The sequence below is a fragment of the Pituophis catenifer genome, unplaced genomic scaffold (assembly GCF_029215685.1).
Source record: "Pituophis catenifer annectens isolate HBS135680 unplaced genomic scaffold, rPitCat1.0.hap2 SCAF_2, whole genome shotgun sequence".
NCBI lineage: Eukaryota > Metazoa > Chordata > Lepidosauria > Squamata > Colubridae > Pituophis > Pituophis catenifer.
The window spans coordinates 75,759,090-75,784,955 of NW_027256882.1; the positions used below are offsets into that span (position 1 = coordinate 75,759,090).

General features: G+C 40.7%; 1 protein-coding gene across 3 annotated transcripts in view; it reads left to right on the plus strand.

Moving 5' to 3' along the window:
• BICD2 (BICD cargo adaptor 2) overlaps positions 1-25,866 on the plus strand; it is a 103,763-nt gene that overhangs the window by 58,792 nt on the left and 19,105 nt on the right. For all 3 annotated transcript variants that reach the window (XM_070936972.1, XM_070936973.1, XM_070936971.1), the window contains exon 2: positions 16,816-17,028. In XM_070936972.1, the coding sequence (XP_070793073.1) occupies positions 16,816-17,028 (213 nt within the window). The remainder of the gene's footprint in view (positions 1-16,815; positions 17,029-25,866) is intronic.

Here is a 25,866-nt window from a genome sequence, read left to right on the forward strand (position 1 = left end):
ATCCATCCTTCCCATCGACGATTTCTTCGATTTGCCTATGCCAACAGGCATTTCCAATATCGGGCCATGCCGTTTGGCCTCTCGTCCGCCCCTCGGACCTTCACGAAGCTGCTGGCGACCTTGGCGGCATCTCTGCGACAGGTTCCCATCCGGTTCATGTGCTATCTGGACGACATCATCATTCTATCAGCTTCTCGCCATCAGGCTGTCGTCGATCTGAGGGCCGTTTCTCGTGTACTACAGCAGCACGGGTTCTCCCTGAACCTCGTCAAAAGTCAACTGTCCCCTACCACTCGCATCCTCCATCTAGGTGCTCTTATAGACTCTGTCAATTGTCGGGTGTTCCTATCCCCCGACAGGATTTCCAGCATTCGATCATTGGTGACCAGGGTTCTTTCTCTCAGATCCATTCCTCTGATCACCTTGTCCCAACTACTTGGCAAACTAATTTCGTGCATCTCGATTGTCCCGTGGGCTCGTCTTCACAGTCGTCCCCTGCAGTGGTTCCTCCTGCCCTATCAAAGGTCTCGCCGGGCGTGCTCGAACATCAATGTCGTCCTGCCGACTACGGTGCGGTTATCTCTCAAATGGTGGACTTCTCAGTCCATAAGGAAGGGCTCCTTCTTCCTGGAACCCAGTCGGCTGCTCCTGACAACGGATGCGAGTCAGTTTGGCTGGGGCGCCCATCTACAGTCATCGGTCGCCCAGGGACGCTGGTCCAGCCGGGACTTACGGCACGACATCAACTGGCTGGAGCTACGAGCAGTCCATCTTGCTCTCCGTCACTTCAAAGCATTGGTGAAAGGCCGTCATGTTCTAGTCCTAACGGACAATACATCTGCAAAAGCCCACATCAACAGGGAGGGGGGCACTCGCTCCAGACAGCTGATGGAAGAGGCGACGAGAATGCTCCTTTGGGCGGAGAGGACCGTTCTCTCCCTAACAGCCGAACACATATCCGGAGTCGAAAACGTAACGGCAGATTGGCTCAGCCGTACTCAAATAGATCAAGCGGAGTGGCGCCTAGATCCGGCCTTGTTCAGAGATCTATCGCGCCGATTCGGCCTTCCGACAGTCGACCTATTTGCGACACACCTGAACGCCCACCTTCCCCGGTTCTTCTCCCGGTTCCCCTGCCCCGGAGCGGAAGGTTGCGACGCACTACGCAGCAAGTGGCCTCTCGGCCTGCTCTACGCCTTCCCCCCTCTCCCTCTCATTCCTCGTGTAATTCGCAAACTGTTGGAGGAGAAGGCGGATCTCATCCTAGTCGCCCCCAATTGGCCTCGTCGCTCATGGTACGCAGACCTCCAGAGCCTCTCGGTGGACCGTCCTTGGCACATTCCCAACGACCGGATATCTCTCAGCCAGGGGGTCATACTGCACCCAGAACCTCAGTGGTTGCAGTTGACCGTCTGGCGTTTGAGAGGATCCGCCTGACGAAGGACAATATCCCAGCTGGCGTGATCCACACTATGCAGTCGGCCAGGCGCGCTTCAACGAATCGTATTTACGACGCCACTTGGCGGGCCTTTTGCGCCTGGTGTGCCAAGTCTCTTCTGGATCCTACCACGGCATCTCCTTTGGATGTCCTTGTTTTCCTTCAAGCGGGTTTGGACCGGGGTCTTGCCCCTAATACCCTGAGGCGTCAGGTGGCAGCTCTCAGCACGGTTCTGTCTCCTGTGGACGATCGACCCTTGACCCGGAATCCTCGTATACGGACATTCTTACGGGGGGCGTCAAATCTCCGACCACCTACTGTCCATCGGTACCCAACTTGGGACTTGCCATTGGTCTTATCGGCCCTAATGTCACCGCCCTTTGAGCCTCTGGCTTCTATATCTCTTCGATTTCTGACTCTGAAAGTTGCCTTCTTAGTGGCTATTACTTCTGCGAGGCGAGTGTCCGAGCTGGCTGCACTGTCGGTACGACCTGACCTTTGCGTTTTCCATCCCAACAAGGTGGTGCTTCGTACAGACCCTTCCTTCCTGCCAAAAGTAAATTCTCTATACCACCGTGCCCAAGAATTGGTTTTACCGGACTTTTGCCCGGCTCCTAGCCATAATCTCGAACAACAATGGCATACCTTGGACGTTAAACGAGCGCTCCGTCGTTACATCAAGCGGACTGCGTCCTTCCGTAAATCCGAAGCATTGTTCCTGTCTTTCAATCCTTCTACCTTGGGCATGAAAGTTTCACCATCCACGATTGGTCGTTGGATCAAGGCCTGCATCGTAACAGCGTACCGCTCCAGGAGGGCTCCTCTGCCAGGAAGGATCCTTCCTCACTCCACCCGTAGCGCTGCCACCTCAGCGGCTTGGGCTACTCAGGCATCCATCCTTGACATTTGTAGGGCCGCAACTTGGACTACCTTGACACCTTTTGTTAGGCATTACAAAATTGACTCCTTTGCTTCGGCTGAAGCTTCCTTTGGTCATAGAGTGCTACAATCTGTCCTGGCTGTTCCTTCCGGGGATGAAGCAGCCTCCCACCCTAATTCGAACTAGCTTGGGTATATCCCATTATTTGGATTCTCCAATCAGCGCGCTGGAAAACGAACGTTGTCTTACCTGAACGTTCCTTCTCTGCGCGCTGATGGAGAATCCAACCCATCCCTTCGGCTGCTTAGCCAGGATTGCCTTACCTTGTATCTATGATTGTTTGTTTCATACCAGCACCATCTTCTGTTGACCTCGCGAATGAACTGGAGCTTAGCCAAGCAGGGGAGGAGTGGCCAAGGACGTTTCTTAAAGAAACATTCACCCAGTCAAGCAAACAGACTGAAGGACTTCCCCGTTATTATTTGGATTCTCCATCAGCGCGCAGAGAAGGAACGTTCAGGTAAGACAACGTTCGTTTTCAAATTATTTTGTTATTCTTGTTTTAGAGATAGAACAAAAGACCTTTTAGAGTTCTTGAAAAAGTTAAATGCAATTTAATGAATATTGCTGTTGGATTCTGAATGGAATAAGGATGAAAGAAAATATCTAGATAATTATTTTTTCTTCAAATAGTAATGATTTTATAATCTGTAGAGATTCTGGTGAATGTTTTGGAATAGATAGTTTCCTTATATGTACATAAATAAATTTATTTTTTAATATTTTTTTATCCCCCTAGGCCAGTGATAGCTAAACTTTTTGCCGTCACGTGCCAAAAGTGGGGGGAGTGGTCATGCGCATGCCCGCACCCATAATTCAATGTCCCCCGTGCCCCCCCACACATGTGTGCGACCCACTCACTCCCTCACACTCCCCCCGCTTTTGGCACGTGATGGCATGGTGGACCCGGTAGGCCTGTTTGTCGCTCTCCCCAGGCTCCAGAGGCTTTCTAGAAGCCTGAGGAGGATGAAAACAGCCTCCCCCCCCCGGAGGCCCTCCGGAGGCCAGAAACAGCCCGTTTCCCAACTTCCGGTGGGCCCGGAAGGCCCGAAAATCAGCTGGTCAGGACACACATGCATGCTGGAGCTGAGATAGGGCAACACTTGCGTGCCCACAGATATGGCACACGAACCATAGGTTCGCCATCACGGCCCTAGGCTCTTTTCTATCATTCTTATTTCTGCCAAAGACAGGAAACATGAACAATAAGCAATTAGTCAGATTGATCAAGATTTCATAACAGAGTAGTTATACTGAGTGTAACATTCAGTACTGTAATAAAGGGAGTCCAAATGGGGTACACACTCACTTTTGTTGGTAGAAGATCACTGAATGTCTTCAGAGCAGCAGTTATTTTATTCCATATAACATTAGATAAGAGAGTGCTGTGTGTGCCATCTTGAGCTCTTAGGGGAAAAGTAGTATATAAAACTTTTGAATATATTATTTACTCAAATTTCTTTATTTTATTTTTTAAATTTTATAAGATCTGTAGCAGCAGTTGGTCAAAGGGCCTGGTGGCTCAGCAGACTGATAGCATTGTGATTAACACCAGCTGTCTGCAATTACTGTAAGTTCGAATCTCACCAGGCTCAAGGTTGACTCAGCCTTCCATCCTTTCTAAGGTAGGTAAAATGAGGACCCAGTTTGTGGGGGCAATAAGCTGACTTTGTATAAATATACAAAAATATGAAGGCTATTGCTTAACGCATTGTAAGCCGCCCTGAGTCTCCGGAGAAGGGCGGCATATAAATCAAATTTAAAAAAAAAAGAGATGGCTTGCAACCTAGCCTATATTCATAAGATAAACCTCTGAGTAGTTTAACTTCTGAGAAGCACTTGGAAGAAGAGAACAAGAAAATGCAATGTTACTATTCGTTCATGTAATGATATTGGAGCCGGTTGGTCATTTACCCACCATTATCTGCAGATATAAACTTTTAGTAAGCTGCTTCTCTTTTAACAGTCCCCTAAGATAAGGTGACCAGACGTCCCGCTTTTGGCGGGACAGTCCCGATTTTTAGCAATTTGTCCCGTGCCCTGCGGCGTTTTAAAAAAGTCCCGATTTTTCATTCTGCCTCCTGAGTCCCAGCTGCCTCCTGAGTCCCAGCTGATGGCTAGAGGAAAAAAAACTGTTTAAACTCTTGCCGCGGGGCTTCAAAGGGCCACCCTACAGCTGTTCTGTGTTAAAAGAAAACAAATGAGTAGACCAATGCCTGCAAAAATAGAAAAAACAGCCCCTTACAGCTTCCGTGTAGGTTAATTAGCACGTTGATTAGCTCGGCTTCCCCACTCTCAGCTGATTTGCTCTCAGCTGTTTTGCGCAGGGCTCTTGCTGCCTGCTAAATTGCTCGAGCAGATTTTTTTTTCTCCTTGTGCAAACCAAGCTCAAAACGAAACTGAAAGTGAAACAGGCTGTTGGCTTGTTTGCTGCAACATTGGAAAATTAGGCAGCAGATTTCTTTTCTTTTTCCTCACCATAAAAGGTAGGTGCAAACAATGGTAAATTTAGGGCAAAAGAGGAGAGTTCAAGATTTTAAAACACAAAAGAAAAAAAGCTCTATTTAACTAGGGAATTGTAATAATTGAGATACTATTAATTGTATATTGTGTTGAAAGCAGAAATGGTTAAGTTGTGGTTTGGAGGAATATATGGGGGAAATTATTTGGTTTATTATTATTGGTAAATATAATTAATTGATTTGTAAGAAATTGGATTGCATGGAAATAATTGGAATATTCATGTTCATATTGATTAATATACAAAAAGATAGTTATATAACTAATTGATTTATATTAAAATGTTGAATTTGTATTAAACAACTGTATTACATAATTACATAATTAACCAATGTGAGGATGGATATAAAAATAGATGACAATGGGAAGGGGTATAATATAGAATAGAAGGGGAAAATTGAATTTGATTAAGATTAGAGATGAAGATGAAGGCTAATATTGTTTTTTTAAAAAAATAGATGCGGAATAAATATTGCAAAAAGGAAATATAGAAATTGTAAATTTAATTGAAATGACTAAACACTGTTTAAATTTGTGAACCAGCCAAATATTCTGTTCAAAGAAAATACATTGTATGTTTGTATGTGTGTTTCTAATTATTGCTATTTATTCATATTTGTTCTCTTTTATTCTTTAAAGTTTAACAATTCATTCTTTATCGTAATATCTTTATATTTGTTTGGGGTTGGCTTTCTTCCCTTTCATCTTTTTTATTGTACAGCAATCTTTCTTTTCAAACCTACCACCTCTCTCTTTTCTTTCCTTCTTACTTTCTCTTCCCCCCACCCTCTTCTTCTCCTCCCTACTTCCTCTTCCTTTCTACTTCTCCTCTCTTCCTCCCTCTCTTACCCTCCCTCCTACTCTAATTTCCCTTCCCTTCCTTCATCCCTCTCTATTGCTGTATCCTTTTATGCATATGGATTACTCAGAGGGCTGAAAAAGTTATTTTTGACTGGTCCTCGCACTTTTGACCAGTCCTTGAACTTACGACTGTCCTCACATTTTACATTTTTTGCCCTATCTTATCACCATGGTGAAGAGAAGCAGTTGTGAAATGAATGACATGGTTGTTAAGAATGCTGCACGGGCATAAATGTGAGGATGGTCATAAGTGTAAGGACCAGTCAAAAGTGCGAGGACCTATCAGAAATGACTTTTTTCAGCCCTCTGGTTAGTCCTTTTGTGCATATGGACTACTCAGAGGGCTGAAAAAGTTATTTTTGACTGGTCCTCGCACTTTTGACCAGTCCTCGAACTTACGACTGTCCTCACATTTTATGTTTTTTGCCCTATCTTATCACCATGGTGAAGAGAAGCAGTTGTGAAATGAGTGACATGGTTGTTAAGAATGCTGCACAGGCATAAATGTGAGGATGGTCATAAGTGTGAGGACCAGTCAAAAGTGCGAGGACCTGTCAGAAATGTCTTTTTTCAGCCCTCTGAGTAGTCCCTATACACATAGCCATGGCCACCCGGTCACATGACCAGCTAGCCACGCCCACCCAGTCACATGACCTCCAAGCCACGCCCACAAAATAAACCATGCCCACAATGGTGTCCCTCTTTACCAATGTTAAAATCTGGTCACCTTACCCTAAGAGTGGCCACCTTCAAGAAGCATAATTAGATCTTTTTGTATTTTACTACCTCTGAATATGTTGTTCTGATTCCTTCCATATTTAATCAAAGTATACATCCCAGAATAATATATAAAGAAAAGTGTGGCCTTGTAGATGTTGCATTCAGGTGAACAACAACTGTAACATTATTTATCATTGCATGTGCTAGATGAGGTTGCTGGCAGTTGCAGTTCCGCAACCTTGAGCAAGACTCTTCAAACTGATTTTTTTTGTTTGCTTTTAGTGTCTTATCAAGCCCCATCAAGTTCTTACCAAACCCTAGGTTTCCATGAAGCATAACTTGAAAAATCCTAACCTAGAGTGCCACAAGTTCCTATTTTTGGTTTATGCCATATTAGCTTTTGAAAACTACAATAAGCTAATGTACCTTCCTTTTTGGAAATTGTTCCAAGGATCTGGAGCATCCTCCCTTTCTGGGGTTTCATGAGAGACCATGATTGAGGAAGGGGGCAGATCATTTAAAAAAAAAAAAAAACTTTACATGCTGCAAAATGCTAGCACATGCAGTTGTGGGATTTTTGATATGTTACAGCTCAGTTTACTGATCGTGCTAAAGAACATTGAACTGTAAATGTAGGCTTTTTTTAATGAGGAATTCTCTGAGCACTGAAAATTATTTCAAGGTTTCTTCCTTGAAGAAACTTGATCTGGCGTGCTTAGATAATTCTGTGAGACAGCATGCTATAATGTTCCATGTTATGAAGAACTAGGGGAGATTGAAAGGTTGATCAGTCGTAACCCCTGTACAGATAACCATCTTGAACATTCCCAAAGCGATAATCCATACCATAATGTACACCAAGTAAAAATAAAATAAAACTGCAGGGAAAGAAAAACTCCATATGACTGAAATTTGTTGAGCCGAGTTTCAGGAAATAACCTACTTGTGTAGTAGACAATAAGATCTTGGCCTTGAGTAAAACAAAATAAAATCTCTATTAGATTTTCCCAAAGGGTTGATTTGATTTAATATACCATGTTTCTCCGAAAATAACACCCAGTCTTATTTTCTTTTGGGACCTGAAATAAGAACTGGGGCTTATTTTGGGGGGGGGTGTTAATTTTTTTGAGTGCCACCGCTGCGAGGTGTGGGGGATGGAGCTACCCAATGCTCCACCGATTTACCTCAGGGTCCCCGTGGCTCCATGCCCTGACAACTGCCTGGTGCCAGCAGCACTGACAGCCATGTGCAGCAGGAGCCCACGTAACTGCTGGCTCACTTCTTCCAGCACTGGAGCAGGAGGCTGAGCGACGCAGCCAGGCAAAACACTCTGTTCTGAAATACTTTTCGCCCGGAAAGAGAAATGAGGGAGACTCGGAGTTTTATCTGCTTGCAAATAAAGCTTTGAAATGGAGTCCCATTTGCAAGCAGATGAAGCTTTGTCTCCCTCTGGGCGAAAAGTGTGTGGCAGAGCCAGGTGGAGGCAGAGGCACTGGGGGAGTGGGGGGAAGCAAGCAATCCCAACACGCTGCCCAATCTGTCCCACTGTCTCTTGGCTTGCCCATAGCTACGCCGGGCATGCGCCCGCATGGGGCATTGGGATCGCCTGCCTCCCTTCCTTCCTCTGCCTCCATGCTCGGACTCACAGGTATCTGTGCTGTGCCAAGGGGCCAGCAGGCCACGCCTACCGCAGGCTTATTTTTGGGGTAAGGCTTATATTAAGCCCACCCCAAAAAATCAGGCTAGGGCTTATTTTAGGGGTGGGTCTTATTTTCAGGGAAACACGGGTAGTTTGATCTGGTTTTGCAAAAGATGATAACTAAGGATGCACAGTAGTTACACAGTTCTTGAAAATAAAAATTAAGATTTACAATTGTTTATACATCAAGTATTGATTGTCAATTTTTAATTGTTTTTTGGGGCTGTTCCGAGTTATGGTACATAAGATTGACAGTAATTTAAATCTTACAAAATAATAATTTCCTATATTCTGCCTGCTGTACTATATAGGTAAAGCCATTTTTTTTACTGTGGCTACTAAACTTGAACCATTTGGAAGTTTCTGCTGTGAAGCACCACAATGTCTGGTTTCACCTTCACAAATCATGTGGTGGTTGCTGTAATGCATTATGCATGATAGCCCAGCCCTGTGTTAGCAGATATGTTTGGAGGGCAGGACACATCACATGCTCTCTCTCAGTCTGTGATGACAGATCAAGCCTCTAGCTTCGGAGGTGCTCAGAGCACTGCTTGACTTTGGTACATGACTGTTGTTTATTAAGAACATTAAGAAATCATTGTTGCCATAGGGCAAAGGGAAACAAGAAAATATTGGAAATATTTATAGCAAGAAATTTATAAAGCTTTCATACTGTGGTATGATCAGCTGACATAACAACAATCAAACTTTTCCTCTTTTTTCAGCTTTACTACCAAACAAAGGAAACTACTTAGTTAATAGCTACTTATCATTTTTCAGCGACACAATAAAACCCAGGCTACTGCCAAATGTTGAGGTTTAATTTATATCCTGCCGATATTATCTATTATAAGTAATTCAAGGCAGCGAACATAGTCAATATTCCTTTCTCCACAACAAGAACCCTGTGAGAAGTATTGGGCTGAGAGAGAATGACTGATCCAAAGTCACCTATTGATTTCATATCTAATTCTGGACTAGGAACTCACAGTCTCTTGGTTTCTTGGCCCATAATAGACCGAACTGCCCCTTTAACTATAAAAATAACAATATAAAAACAATACCTAGGGAAAATGCATTGTGATAATCTCTGTATATAAAAAAGGATGTATATATGTATATTTGTTCCAGCATACCTATGGAACGGCTCGAGGAATTTCAACCAAACTTGGTACACAGATGACTTACCATCTGGAATCAAATACTGTGTGGGGAGGGGGGGGTAAGACACCCCTAGCACCCCAGGGGTGTATGTCTGTGAGTGTGTATGTGTATGTGTATGTTCCAGCATAACTCTGGAATGCCTGGGCCATTAGGAAGAGCGAGTGTGGCGTCCTAGAGTGGCAATTGTTTGTGATGTCAGTTCCTTCGCAGCTTCCTCTGGAAAGCCAGCCGTGACAGTTGCCCTCCAGTGGACCAATGGGGAAGTGCCTGATGGATTTGGGCCAAAGTGCCAGGATCGTAAACAGGGCGGGAAAGAGGAGGGCATGGTAGGGGGAAGGTAGAGGGCAGGGATGATGGATGTGGAAGTAGGGGCAAGAAAGGCCCCTCCCAAAGGCTCCCTGTCAGACAAACTCTTCAAAGTCTATAAACACCTGGCAACGCCGGGTTATCAGCTAATTTTTAAATTAAAAAGTGAGTTCTTAAATTTCAAGTTCCATTTGAAGCCGAAGTCAAATGATTCCCTAACTCTGGTATGGGTGTGAGAGGCAGACCAGTGTGGGGGGTGTAGTGGGGGTTATCATAAGTTTATATTGATTTTATATTTCTGTTTTACACATTTTAGGAAAGACTAGTATCTTAGTGTTCAAGACCACGCAGGTCAGTGAGAAGAAACGTGTCTTGTATATTGAAGTAGAGTCTTGTTATATTTTGTAAGATACCACTCACAAATGTAAAGTCTCATGGTATAGTCTAGCATATTATTTATTTATTTAAAATATTTATGTAACCTGCTTATCTTCTGACCAACTCTGGTCGGCTCCTTATCAAATACAAAATCATATTAAAACTATGATTGATGTAATTTTACTTATATGGAGATGGGGAGTAATACATGCAAGTAAGTCTGTTTCTCCCTGGATGCCAATATGTCAGAATTACAGAATAATTATTATCAGTTATTATTATTGTTATCAAGATATTGAAGTGGAAACTAGAAAGGGGGAAATATTACTATGCTATGAAGTTGAATGATGGTTGTATTATATACAATGTTATTTTAATGATATAAGTATCATTAATGTAATCAAGGCTATCAAAATTGTCAATCTCATCAGTTATTTGGTATCAAAATTAATGATACCCAGATGCCACACTGTTCATGTAAATATGAAAAATATACTTGAAAAAAAGAATTAGAGAATAAGAAAGAATTGCTATAGCTCTTGCTTCAGTTATTTGAATATATGTATCCTATGTTAATTGGCTCGCTGTCTTCATTGAGATGTTGATGTACTTTTTGCTACTTATAATGAAATACAGCAATATTACTCAACAAAGCTGGGACTCACACAGATTGTTGTAGACTGTTTGCAGTTTAGCCTGATATGTGAGTTCAGTCATTAAGGTTTAATCAATAAACATAGCTAAGCATGACAAGTATATACAACCATTTTAAAAACAGAGACACCTAAGCTTGTGATCTTTGTGCAATAGAAAAGTATTTAATTATTGCACTAGTAAGCAGGACAGGACACAATCGGAAGATGGATTGGTAAATTTTATCCAGATCAGTTTGATTTTGGCCAGCAGAGACCCAAAGCAATTACAAGTTGATGGATGACTCGTGGCTTATACGAGTGAAATAAATGGCTTGAGGGAAGTTACTTATGGACAGATGTCCAGACACAACTCAAGGGATTAAATTTAACAGCACTTTGACCATCTGGGGTCTGGGGATCACAGCCAAAAAAATACAGGAAGCCCAAGTGACTGAATGACATTGCTTCTTCCAAGTTGCACAATTAAATGATCTGGATTTTAAAAAAAAAAAAAAAAAAAAAACACTTCAATCCCTTAGAAGCATGTCAAAATCAAGTTTGCCTTTCATCACTTCAGATCAGCTCTATCCCAACTTTATCCCATGTTTGCTATGAGAAAATAATTATAATTATGCTGTTAAAGTATATTCATCTCTGATTTCTCTTTATAAATGAAGTATTTGGAGCACATATTCTTTATGCAGAAGAATCCAGGTTCAAGCTTTGATATCGCCAGTTAATTCCCACTCTACACATATTAAGCGATACACTGGCTAGGATGATGGAGTTTATTTATTTATCAAACTTTTTAACCAACTATCTCCTTCACAGAAGGGCTGTGGGTGGTGAATTACAATTCATTACACCTAGAGAGTGCTAAGTTAAATAATAAGACTATTTTAACCTGGTATTTAAAAAACATGTTAACTGCAAAATGCACTTTCTGAAACCAAATTAATTGTGTAATTCAGTTTCCCTCTTAGTGTGGCTTTGTTGTTAAGAGCCAGGGTTTTTTCTTTTGAAATGGTTAAAAAGGTACTTTAAAAAGAAATACAGCAGTACTGATTTGAACCTGGAGCCGTGTGCAAAATTTACAAAATGTATTTTTTTTATTAAATTTATTTGCAGGTGACTCTGGGTAGCTTGCAACGTTAAAAGCAATAAAACTATAAAAATAGATATTTCTAATAATATTAAAAAAATAAAAATTAAAGATGGGGAGGGAGGGAGCAGGATGTGCAGGGTGGGAGGTGGGATCTTCTATTGGTTCATCAGCCACTTCCAGAGTAATACTCCCGCCCCAAACCAACTGGCAGGGCCAGGTCTTCAGGCTCTTGCAGAAGACTAGGAGGGTGGGAGCATGTCTCACCCCAAGGAAAGATGTTCCAAAGGGCAGGAACCATGGCAGAGATGGCTCTTCTCCTGGACTCTGCCAGCCGAAATTCCTTGATCGATGGGGTTCACAGTATGCCTCCTTTGCTGGCATGGGTGGGGCAGGGCAGTCCCATTGGGATGAGACAGTTCCTCGGGTAATTTGGACCCATCCTAGATGTTATTGTGTGTGAACAGCTGTAATTATGTTCTACAGCTATGCAGAAATATGAACAGCAAACTCCTGTTCTAGTTTACTTCCAGTTTTAGCTAACTTAATCCCATTAAGCCTTTTATTTGTATTAAGCCTTTTATGTATTTATCAAATTTGTATAGACCTCATCTCAGAAAGAGTGACTCTGAGCAGCATTATGATTAACAGAATGATGAAACACCCTAATGATTTCAAAATCTAAGCTAAAAAAGAATTACAGTTACAGTGCCTAGTGTAAAAGGCTACTCTCTAAATGAGAGGCTAGATTTTTATCTTTGGGAATGTTTTTTCCTCTAATAAATGCAGAGCTGACATCACATCACAGTTATTGTTGTTACTCCTCCTCCCATTTATACCATGTCTTTCTGTAAGTACAGTACAGAGATATGTCACTCTTCCTCAGTGGTGTGCTTTAGATTTGTTGTTCTGTAGCTTTCAAAATTCCCAGCCAACAAACATAATTGCTAGTTCTAACCATCTGGAGAGGGTTGGCTTAATGGAAAGCTGAGTTTCACTGACATTACAATGCTAAGCTAACTGAATAATTTAATATCTAAATCTCAAGAGATGAGAACAATGTAATAATGTTTCTGCTACAATGGGAATTATATTTCTCATTATGCTGCCTCTTTTGTAGTTTCCTTAAAAAATTACATTAAAGTCCATGGCTGAATTCAGATTATATATCACAATTTAGCTCTGTGAGAATAACCTTCGACTCTTCTTATGTTTGGATAAATATTTCTTTCCTAATTAATCACAACTTGCAACATCAACCAATGCAAAATAAACTATGGCTAATATTGAATAATGGGGACAAGCAATTCTTTAAACTAGAGATGATACACATACATCAAAACTGAGTACTGTCCTGAACATTTGTTTCTGTTTGCTTATTTCAGTATCGCTATCTGTTTCCACTGTTTATTTATGTGCTCATTCTTTATGTGGGTCTTATACAATGCTTGTATAATTGCTATCTTAGCATCTTGTGATAGACTTGCATATTTCTCTTCTTTTAATGTGTAAATGCAGTTTCTATTCATGCTTAATGCTTGGATACTACTAGGTTTTAAATGAAGGGTGGGAAAAGGTAGAAGGGTTGAGAATGGAAAGAAGTATAAAATGCATGATCAGGAAAGAGACTGATAAATATTTTTAATATTTAAACTATTTAATATTAATATTTATCAGCAACTTAGTGTGGTAAGACTGAATGTAAAATCAAATGAGTTGTTTCCATGACACACAACATAAAGGAGAAAGACATTTACATATTGAGAGTTGCACCTGAGTTCTACAAAATCATAGCAGAATACATAAAGTAATCCTAATCAGTAGTTAATTGCTGCATGAAATCTTATTAAAATAAGCTAGTAAGAAACTAACAACCAGTTTTTAATAGATCAGTCATTCAACACAAGCATATTGAAAGATTTAAAATGATGTTTCATTGATGTGTTGTTAAGCTTATTATAAGTATGTAACTGATTGATTCTTTGGTTAATAATAGGACGTTAAGAAGTAACCTTAGAGTTGTACTCTCTTTTATATCAATTAACTTGCTGAAAACTTCCTGTAGCATTTAAAATATTTAAAACTGCATTACATGTTTGACTGAATGAACAAAACATCACAACAGGAATTAAAAAAAGATTAATAATGGATTACGATGTAGTATATATTGGGATGTATCAGGCATCCATGTTTAGAATGGTATATGAACACACCTTTTTAAAAAGGGAAATGGTAAGCAGATTTGAATAAATTACAGGGCTTTTCAAAATATTTCGTTCTATTAATTTTTAGCTAAATACATTTCCCAGAATGTTAAATACTATTATTCCAGATAAAGATGCTTTAGGCTTCAAAACTATTTTGTGATGGCAAACCTTATTTATCAATGTTGAATACATTTATAATGCTATATCTATTTATATGGATAAAATAAAAATTATATGATTGCAGGGTTTATTACCATGTTATTGAGATATTTTTCTCAAAAACATTTTGCCAAAATTGTAATAAAAAGCAACTGGTAAGGATCATATTGGAGGGAAGTATAACTTGTCCTTAGTAATACATAACAAGACATCCATTCCTTTAAAAAAGACAAAAAACCCTCTCCATACAATTTGTATATATTTTATATTCACACCTGCTTATTAAGAAAGCATAAACTGATTTGAAATTTAAATTCATTTCAAAAGCAAATTCATTTGCTATTAAAACCTCCCAGAATAAAAAAATATAATTGAATTTGCTCACTGCCCCTTACAATAGCAAAAAAAAAAATCTTCAGTTAATTAATTTTTTACTCCAGTTCTTGTGAAAGGTGGAACACCCATTCCTTTTTAACACAATTACCAAGAATCATTATATATGCATGAGAGATGTGCGTATGCATATATGACTCTATACAAAATAATGGGTTGAGAGTACTTTTTCAGTTGCAATTTACAAATGTGTCTCACAAAATAAACAACAAAGTATACATGGAAAATGCTTGTATAGCATGGAACTGACTGCACCAGTGGATCCAAAAAGGATTGGATTGCCCCTTAAGATTTGTTTTTAATAATAGCAAGATAAAAGTCCATAAAATAAATAAATAAAAGAGAGCTTATTTCTTTTTTCTTTTTTTGTACTGTTCTGATTCTTCAAATTATGCTTATGGTATAACTGGGCAACTGATGATTAATAAATTGTTGTATTTTTCTGATGAGGGTGAGAGTAGCTCATCTTTCAAGCAGACCTTGTCCTGCTTGTGAATGTAAATTTAATCTTGGGGGCAGAATATAAGAATTAGTTGCCATGTCTTTATTGGGTTCTGATTAATTGATAATATTACGTGCCATGGTAATGCAATGTCTGCAAAAAGAAAAGCGAACTCAGAGACATCAGGAATTCAGCAGTTCAGCCTTAAGCAACATACATTTTTATTATTGCCTTCTTTCTCCTCCCATGGACCATATTTAATATTTCCTCTCATCTATGAGCAGCTCATCGTTGGTGACTTTCCTTGGAGGGTAAGCTCTCAATGATATAGTTCATAGCATAATTTGGCTGCCCAAGCTGCCAGTAGAAGGTAACGATCCATGAAGGAGGCCATCTATAATAATAGTAGATAAATACAGGAAATGGGAGACTGTCCTAGAAGTACTAAAATAGTATGGAAGAGAATACTACTTTGTCAGCAAAAACAAAGTGGTAATATGTGTAACACTGGGGGAACAGGATTTTGATTGATGGAATATTTAATTATATCCAAGAGGTGTTGACTCAGTGACCACAGAAATAAACCTTCTTCAATAAAAGGAAATATTTGTAGCTCAGAGTTGAAATGAGAGGTCCTTGGTGCTCTCTGAGCTTGGTTGGTTTTTTTGCAGACATTTGATTATGCAAACTGGGTAAAATAATTAGTGCTAGAACTGATGATGTCATCCAGGACATGGTTGTCCCAAAGAAGCTTCTTCACCTGAAGAAGTTTCTTGAATGAGAAGCAAAACATCTTCAAAGAAACATCAGAAAGTAGAGTTGCCTCTGGAAAAAAAAGCCTTTGGGATAGCACTGTTGATGTTACCTAGTTTGCGTAATCAAATGTCTGCAAGAAAATAACCAAAATCAGAGAGCACAAGGACCCCTCAGACCTTCTTCAGGATGATCTGTTCCCTCCCTGGCTGAACTGTTGATATTCTGGCCTAAGATGTACATTTATTTGCTGTTTGTTCAGGGAAAGTGGGAATGTGTTTGCCCAAAATTTGCGACCACCTTCAATTGTGCCTGTCTTCCACAGTTTTAAAAACTCCTGCTCTAAGTTATATGGAGAAAAATTTAATTCATTTGTTTTATCCATATAATCCTCCTTGGTTTAACTGTACATATTGGCAGGTATATTTATCAAAAGAGTTACATTAACTTGCCAATATAGCCATGATTGTTATTTAAAAGATAAAAAATGTTGAGTTAGTCATCAAAAATCGACAAAATTGATCTGTTTGATACATCTAAAGAGAAATTTTGGCTTGACTGCTTCTGGCGTGACTTAATGGTGAATATAGTGTTTCAAATGGAAACTTGTGGATTCTATTTATTGCTGTTAATGTTTGACTCTTATCTCAGTACTATATCCATAAATGAAATGAAAATCAGCTGATTTAATTGGAGAGCCTATTGTGAATTATAATAGAACTATTGAGAGTAGCCCATCAGAACAAATGAGATTTGCTTCTTGTTAAGATACTACAAATCTGAGAATGAACGGTTTTTTTATCAGCTCAGATATTGCTTTTATATATGCCATTTTCTCCTAACTAATCTCTCTTGAAAAGGACATTTTTATCTGTATATCTGTCTGTCTTCGTAAAATATATTGTTACGTTTTTTGGATAAAGACATTGGCCTGCTTAAATCTTTTCTTAAGGTACAATAAACATGCATTCTACAAAATGTTATTTAATTTTTGATGATGATGATGATGATGATGATGATGATGATGATGATGATGATAATAATAATAATAATAATAATAATAATAATAATAATAATAATCTTTGATTTCTGTTCCAGGCTTTTGGTCAGGCTCATACTAACCACAAGAAAGTAGCAGCAGATGGAGAGAGCAGAGAGGAGACTTTGATACAGGAATCTGCCACAAAAGAAGAATACTACATGAAAAAGGTTATGGAACTGCAGACAGAACTCAAGCAGCTGAGGAATGTCCTTGCCAACACCCAGTCTGAAAATGAACGCCTAAATTCAGTTGCCCAGGAACTAAGAGAGGTGAGCATGTTTAAGCAGTAATGCCTGAATGGAAAAGCCTTTGAACCTGAACAGTTGCATTCCCTTGGAAGAGGTAGTTATGTGGCAGACTATTCTGAAATTAGAAGTATTTGGAAGCATTTCTCAGTTTTATGATTTGCCGTTTTGTCATTTAGCAGCGGTGAATAGGGACATGGTGAAAAAGGATGCGGTGGCTCAGTGGCTAAGACGCTGAACTTCTTGATCAGAAGGTTGGCAGTTCAGCGGTTCGAATCCCTAGCACCGCATAATGGGGTGAGCTCCCGTTACTTGTCCCAGCTTCTGCCAACCTAGCAGTTTGAAAGCATGTAAAAAATTCAAGTAGAAAAATAGCGACCACTTTGGTGGGAAGGTAGCCTTTGGCATTTAGTCATGCCGGCCACATGACCACAGAGACGTCTTCGGACAGCGCTGGCTCCTCAGCTTATAAACAGAGATGAGCACTGCCCCTAGAGCCGGAAACGACTAGTACGCATGTGTGAGGGGAACCTTTACATTTACCCTTACATGAAGCAGCACTGAAGATAGCTGTTATACAAATATAAGCCTAACACTGTTAATAGGTATCCTTTCTGGGCTTAAGGCTGATCAATACAACATACTTTTTCATTGCTTTTCTGTGCAAAAAAAAAAAAAAAAAAAAACGAAAAGAAAAAAAAAGAGTCTGAGACATAAGATTGAAAGGGTTGGTGGGTCAAGTGAGTGGATTGAAGGGCAAATGTGCACCTGCCTCATTCTGTATACATATGGGAATGAGATTTTACACTTGTGTATTTCCTAAATGTTATGAGTATGTTAAATGTTAAGTATTATTTAATTATACAGATAGTTGTCATTTAGCAACCACAATTGCAATTAAGCCAAGTTTCTAAACGAAACTGCACCTGTGCTTACAATCTTATTTCAGCTTTTTTTTGCTTGACAGACTTGGCAAAGGTCATTAATATCAGCATTGATTGCATCATCACCATAACTGTGAACGGTCACTAAACAAGGTTTACCTACACTCAGAAGTATGTGGTGTATGAACAGATTTTATCCAGTACTACCAATAGACGAGAATGTTTGTAGGTCAGAGTTCAACTTGAAGTCCTTGAAACTTTCTGAGTTTGGTTGTTTTCATGCCACCCTCCCCCCAAGGCAGATGCCCCCAAATTCAGTGGGGGAGAATAAGATCCTTGCATTATTGAGCTTGCCATCTTTTACTTCTATTTTTAATGTTTTATTGATTTGATTACAATTTCTTTGTTTGTGAGTCGCCCAGAGTCATTGATAGCCAGGAGACATGTAAGTTTAATAAATTATTATTATTATTAATATTGATATTGTTTCTGTTTATAGCTCCATTAGTGAAGCTCCTGCTGAGTGCTTAATCGCCTCATAGTTGTCACAAGAACAGTCTTTCACTCTTTTATGTTTTCTAGCTATCCTCATTTTTTCCTTTTCTCTCTGTCCTGTGCTCAACTATCTTTTCTTTTATTCCTTATACTCCATTCCCCAAAATATTCCCTTAGTTTTTTGGCTGCCTTCCACACAGGCTGTGAGCTGCTGGGAGGGCTACGTGGAGATGCGTGAGGGGGGCGTGAAGCCGCACTACGTGGACCAGCCGTTGGGATGGACATCCCACCCGGGGATTTCTGCCCAGGAGTGTGCCAACTTTCCTTGCCCTTTGAAGCGTTCCTCCCTTCCGTTGGCCTGATAGAAACTGGTCGAGGTTCCAGATGATCTCAAAAGAAAGACGCCGGGTCCTTGAAATCGGGCTTGTGTGTGGTGGAGGAGCCAAAGTTAAGACAGGGGAGAGCAGTCTGACCCCCTCCTCATGCATCTCCATTGAGCCCCCAGTAGCTCGCAGCCTGCGTGGGGACGAAGGGCCCGCTTGGCAGGCACGGCGGTCCGGGTTGGAGGCCCGTTTTCTGGAAATGTGATGCGAGAGAGAGAGATAGGCCAGGTGCTCCCAATCAGAGTTCCAGGTACAAGGGCTGCGGTGAAAGCCTGCCGCAGGGGCTCACGCCATCCAAGAAAACACTTCTGGCGAGGGGCTTCGAGAGTTAAAGTCATGGCACCTTTGCAAGAACAGAGTTCCCCTTATAGAAAGAAAAGTCTGGGTCTTTCAGTGAGAAGACAAATTCGACATGTTCCTCTGCGTGTGGCGGAGGCAGCCAGAGTTAAGACAGGGGAGAACAGTCTGACCATGTTCTGTTCACAGTGCGCTTTAAATGAAAAAAAAAAAGAAAAAAAGTAGAATCCTACTGAAAACGCACTAACCTGCTCGCACACTTCATCGGACTCTAGGCGGAAAGAGGAGTGCCAAAACACCATTCCATTTCCTTCCTTCCCTACCCCTCCTCACCTGCCACTCCCCCTCGCCGGCAGAGATCGGCAATCCAGATTTGGGAAGCTGAACGCGCTGCTACTGCCCAGGAGGAGAAGAACATCAGAAATGGGCTCTCTTGCAGCACCTACTTTCTCTCTTCTTCTCCCGAGTGGCAACAGTGTATCCAGCTCAACAAAAAGGCCATTCCGCATGGATGGCTGGGGCGCGTGGGGCAACTTCCCCCTCCCTTTCCACCCTCTCTGGCCTCACCTCCTCACGTCATGTTGTTTGCACGGCAACTGCGCATGCATCTAAGTATGGGGGGGGCTTATTTTTTGGGAGGGTATTTTACCGCATTCGCTTGAAAGCCCAATTGGGCTTATTATCCAGACATGTCTTAGTTTCGGGGAAACACATTATAATTTTAAAACAAAAGTTTAGAAGCTCAAGAATAACCAGAAAATGAGAATTTATAAGTTTTATATCTTTGAAGACCCAGATTGTTGGGGCCAATATGCTGACTCTGTAAACCACTTAGAGAGGGTAGTAAAGTACTGTAAAGCGGTTATAAGTCTTAAGTGCTATTGCCATTGCCATTTTATTTTAGAAATGAACTCTTTTTTTAAAAAAGAAAGAAAGCTGGGGGTTTGGGATCACCTCCCTACCTGTAACTTTCTCCTTATTTGTTGTCATCTGTGAAGAAGATTGTAAACTACAGCTGGTTAAATTAATTGAGCATCTACTTTTCTGCTACACCTATGTTTTTTTTAACATATAGAACTACAACTCCCCTTTGAAGATGTTTGTTCTTGTATTGTGTATAGGTATGAGTGCAACAATTGGCCTATTTTCAAGAATAATATATTTTTTAGATAGGTATGATACAAAATGATTACTTTTAAATCACAGCTGTTTCATTTTCATTTGTTCTGTTCAGACATGCTGATAGGGTGGTTTCTAAATATGAATGCAGCTCTTCATATTTGCTGGCTCAACAAATTCTGTCTCATGTGATCATTCTAAAAAATGCATAAGTCATTTTGTGTTTCATTATTCAGAGCAGGCTGTAGTTCAGTGAGCAAAGTACATAATTTGCATGTAAGTAATTCCAGGTGCAGTCCCCAGTATCTCTGGGTCCAGTTGTGTAAAAACTGTGGAAAAGCCTGAAGAATTGCTGCTAGTCACTGTTGACTGAGGTAGAATGGACCAATAATCTGATTTGATTTAAGACTATATATATTTCTGTGTTTCATTTAAGTAAGACTGAAATGCAGAAACCTAGGCTAATATGGTTGCTGCTCCATAAAGCAGATATGTGGATTATTTTAGGTTCCAGAAAGAATAGCTCTTTCATTTTAGATTACCCTGAAAAATATGATAGTTCTATGCTTTATACCATTTATTTTCCTCCTCGATGCTCCGCCACTCCACTATATGGGTTTCTTTCACCGTCATTAGATCGACTGGGTGCCAATCAAATCTTCCTCCACAGCTATGTCCCGCCTACTCCAACTGCGCATGTCCAGTCTTTTCACTCAGTCGATAGTGATCAGATTGGAGTGCCTTTTTCTCTAGGTTTTTAGTGATTTAATTAGGTCAAAATTGGATAGTTTGAAGGTGGATACTTAGTTTGCAGAGGGCTACATTGTTTCCTTATCATCAGCGCTAAGAGCGGCCAGGCGTTTCCCGGCTGGGGCGCCTGCCGCAGTTCATTTTAAAAGATTGTCAGCGCTTGAGGAAAGGCAGAACCTTTGCCTCAACTGTCAGTTGCCGCGAGCGAAAAAAGTTTTGGGCATTACTCTTGTTTTCAGCAATCTAGATTGGCATAGTTGAGCTAGTGTTTATAAACTCTTTCACTGGTTCCTCTATTCATAAATTCGTGTTCTTCCCTCTCACATGTTTATTATGTCAGAAACAAGAGATTATAACACAAATGGAGTAAGTTTGCCATCATCATTTCCAGCAGCACATCTGCCTTTTGTTCATACTTTGTAAGTGAGTGAGGGTATTAAGATGGGCATGTACTAATTTTTCAGACTTTGTCCCCTGCCCATTCATCCATCAGTTTATAATCAGAATTTCTAAACAGATATAAGGAAATTCTGCTTTTGTATAAAATGAAGAAAAGATTTTTGCCCCTGCCCCACAAAGTCCTGTAAGACTCTAGTCGAAGAGTGTCCAATCCGCAGCTCATGAGCCTCATATGGCCCTGTACAGCTAGTAATGTGGCCCCATAAGATTGTAAACTTTTACCATTATTATGTGGTTCTATTTTATAAAAACTATATATAGTCTATATGTAGTCCAAGACAATTCCTCTTCACACTAGGCCAGTATGGCTAACCTTTTTGCCATCGCGTGCCAAAAGTGTGTGTGGGGGGTCACACGCGCCCATGCTCACACCCATAATTCAATGCAGCCAGACCCCCACACATGTGCGCCTGACCCCCCACGCTCCCCACGCTTTTGGCACGTGATGGCACAGTGGGACCAGTAGGCCTGTTTTTCACCCTCCCCAGGCTCCAGAGGCTTTCTAGGAGCTTGGGGAGGGTGAAAATTCCCCACCCTCTGAAGACCGGAAACGGCCCATTTCCTGACTTCCAGTGGGACTGGAAGGCCTGTTTTTCACCCTCCCCAGGCTCCAGAGGCTTTCTAGGAGCCTGGGGAGGGTGAGAACGGCCTTTATCCCCCAGAGGCCCTCCGGAGGCCGGAAACTGCCCGTTCCCCGACTTCCAGTGGAACTGGAAGGCTGAAAATCAGTTGCTGGAGCTGAGCTAGGGCAACATTCACATGCCCATAGATATGGCTCCACATGCCACCTGTGGCACATGTGCCATAGGATCGCCATCATGGCTCTAGGCTGTGATTTCTTCTCAACTAATCTCTCTGCATTTATTTGGCTCATCCATAAAAATACTTGCAAAAGAAATCTACAGCTAGGAATGGAAGTGGTGGGATAAATGTGTACTCTGTTTAGGAAGATGGTGTTGGACTGTATACAGCTTCTATTCCCCGCCTTCCCAATTCAACCAATATTATTTCCAGAATTGTTTATTTTTAGGTTCCAGTGCTGTCACCATGGTAGCCAGCTAAGCTTCTTGTTAGACCCCCATCTGCCTACATTGGCTGTCTGGGGCTTTTCTCTATATACACAGTAGCCTGATTGTTCCAGGTCTCCAAGTTCTCATAAGCACCTGCCTGAGCTTCATTACTAAGGAGATAAAATTCCCAAAGTTGTAGTCTCACTTAGGGTTCCAATAGGATGTGTAACTAAAATACTTAAGAGTCTTTTAATGTTTCATTAATTTCTTGTTTGTGCTCTCTCTCTCAGAAAGTATTCAGCCAACAGAAAACAAAAAACCAAACATACATACACTACACACACACACACACACACACACACACACAGACAGACAGACAGATAGGATAAAAATGTGAATCTTAATTTGCAATTGGAAAACCTACACTAAAAGCAGCATGTTCTGAGAGCATACAGTTACAGTTATTTAAGGATAATTAAATAATTGTTATTGTAAAAGATCAGACGAAGCAACAAGCTTCTTTCAATGTTGCTAATACAGAGAATGTGGCAGGCAATAATTTAGATGAATTAATTTGTGTGCTCTGAATGAAAAAGAAATACTATATTGTGGAATGGAGGATTCATTAATAACTAATAATTTGTAATATTTTCTAAGGTTTTTTTATAGACAGGATTTTGTCTCCAATATTAATAGAACATTGCCCATCTGGAAAGTATGACCAAAAGGATATGAAGAAGATGACTCATTTCCTTTGACAATTCAGAATAAAAGTCCAGGCTTGCCTTAATTGCAACACATGAAGTATATGATATATTCTTGAAGTATATGATATCCATGAATCATATACCTAGGGAACATACTTAGAAATCATAGATCTACTTCTTCATGATAAGGAAAAGGGTGTGCCAAATGCAAGTAATTCTTAACTCTTAGCTAGACTTCAATAAATTCTAAACAGGATAATTATCTAGGGATCAAGAGTTTATATTATATACTGTAGGTAGCTCTCAACTTTTGTAATTGAGCCTGAAATTACAGTCATAAGTTATTGCAGTCATTAAGTGAGTCAACATATGATGGATCCAATTAGGGATATTAGCTTGTGGAAGACCAGTTGCTTCTAACAACATAAATACCACAAATTTCTGCACTTTATTTGTTATTTAGTTTCTTCCAAATGCTTGTAACTCAGTGGCCATTATTTCTCCAGGATTGTCTATAATTTTTTTTAAAGTTCATTTGAGGGTTTTTTACAATTTTATTTATTTTCAGTGATTCTTGCCTTCTTATCATGCATTCAAAATATTTCAGGCTTAGCCTCAGTATTAGTGTTTGCAATAAGTAGCATGTGTTTTCTCTAGTGTCGAATAATTTATTGTACTTTCAGTTCAAGGCATTCTCAATAATTTATTCCAGTACCAATCCAATGACATCTGTTTTTATCTTTATTCAGCCTTTTTGATGATCTAGGTTTTGCAGCTATATGATAAAATTGGAAAACAATGGCCTTTAGAATATGTGCCTTTGGTACTTCTGCACTCTAACATTTTGTGTAGACTTGTAGTCTTTCTGCCTAGTACAAATTGCTATATTTCTTCTCCACCTGTTGGCATCAGGTTGCCATTTATTTATTTATTTTTATTTTATATCAAATTTATATACCGCCCTTCTCCCTGAGGACTCAGGGCGGTGTACAGCCAAATAAAAACATAGACTACAAACATTAAAATACTTTTAAAAAGATATATATAAATTTGGCCCCGTAATTAAAAAACAATGACAAATCAATTAAAAACATTAAAAGTGTTAAGCCAGCCCGGCTTGCTGAAAAAAGAAAGTTTTAAGGGCACAGCGGAAAGCATCAAGGTCTTGGATTCTCCTTATCTCTGGGGGCAGTTGGTTCCAGAGGGTAGATGCCCTCACAGAGAAGGCCCTCCCCCTGGGGGTCACCAGCCTACATTGTTTGGCTGATGGCACCCCGAGGAGGCCCTCTCTGTGGGAGCACACAGGTCGATGGGAGGCCGTCGGTAGCAGCAGGCGGTCTCGAAGATATCTAGGTCCTATGCCATGGAGCGCTTTAAAGGTGATAACCAACACCTTGAATCGCTCCTGGAAGACCACTGGGAGCCAGTGCAGCTCATGCAGGAGAGGTGTTGTACGGGAGCGCCATGCAGCTCCCGTAACTACCTGCGCGGCCACATTCTGGACCAGTTGCCTGTTAGCATAACCTAAAAGCTCTTATTTAACCTAAATGCATCAGACTGACATTTCTACTCCCTTTCATTGCCTTCATCAAGTGATTCCTCACTTCCAGCCCTCCAATTCGTACCAGTAATGCTTCTGATGTTTACACATCAGTGGTGATATGAGTCAGTAGAGCTTTTGCATTGGATTTTAAATTATACTGTGGAGGTGAATCCAGCCACATCCCAGCTCTTCAATGTCAAATAATGGGCTGCAGAGCTACTTCCAGCAATAATGTTAGTTGGCAGACCTTCTGTCTCCTACTGGGAGTGGGGGACTGGGGAAATCCCTCTAACCATGCCCACTAAATCCAGAGTTTAAGGGAGGGTTCTCCAGCCCCTAGTCCATGGACTGGCACAGGGCCACGGCATGCCAGAAACCAGGCCGCGCAAACAAGCAAAGCCCCATACATGGGATGCAGGCATCATGTTATACCATGCCTCCTCGGTCCATGGAAAATCCTCTTTCCACGGAACCGGTCCCTGGTGCCCAAAAGATTGGGGCTGCTGATTTAAGGAGTTGTATTCTATTATTCCTAATTTTAAAATCCTTTTCAATGCATAACGTTGGGAGGGACTGTTTGGTGTACAAGATCCAGCCTCTATCCATTATCTTTTATCAGATCCATTTCTTCTTTTTCTGTTTTCCCCTCCAAAAAGGGCATTTTCACTTCCCAATTCGTCACAGTCCAGTTTGGTGGATGCCTCTGATCATATTTGCTTAAAGTCATCTCGAACTGAAATGAACAATTAGGGAATCCCAGGAATCAATCAGGCCCATCCCTCTAGCTGATTAATAGGAGAATGGAAACAAGTGACTCTAAGCAGTGGTTCACCCCTGGTTACTGCAGGTCCTGGAAGCAATATAGGTGCACTATTCCTCTGTTGCACATCGGTGCAACATCCATATAATATGGTTGTGATGGAGATCAAATTGGGAAAAAATCCTTCCATATTCTTTGAGCTCCGAGATAAATAATGAGATAGAAATAAATACAATATCCCCTTGCTAGCAAAGATGGTGAAAGGACTGCATGCCAGCATTATTGCAACTGGGTGTGCTTCCCAGTAACTGTAACCATGGATACATCCTACTGCACTGCCTGGAAAAGAAGAGATATATCAAAATAATGGCTGCAGACAAATGTCAAGACAGAAGGCCAAAGGCTCTCTTTGGGGCAAGGAGATTAACCTGAAATAAAAACAATATCCACCCAAT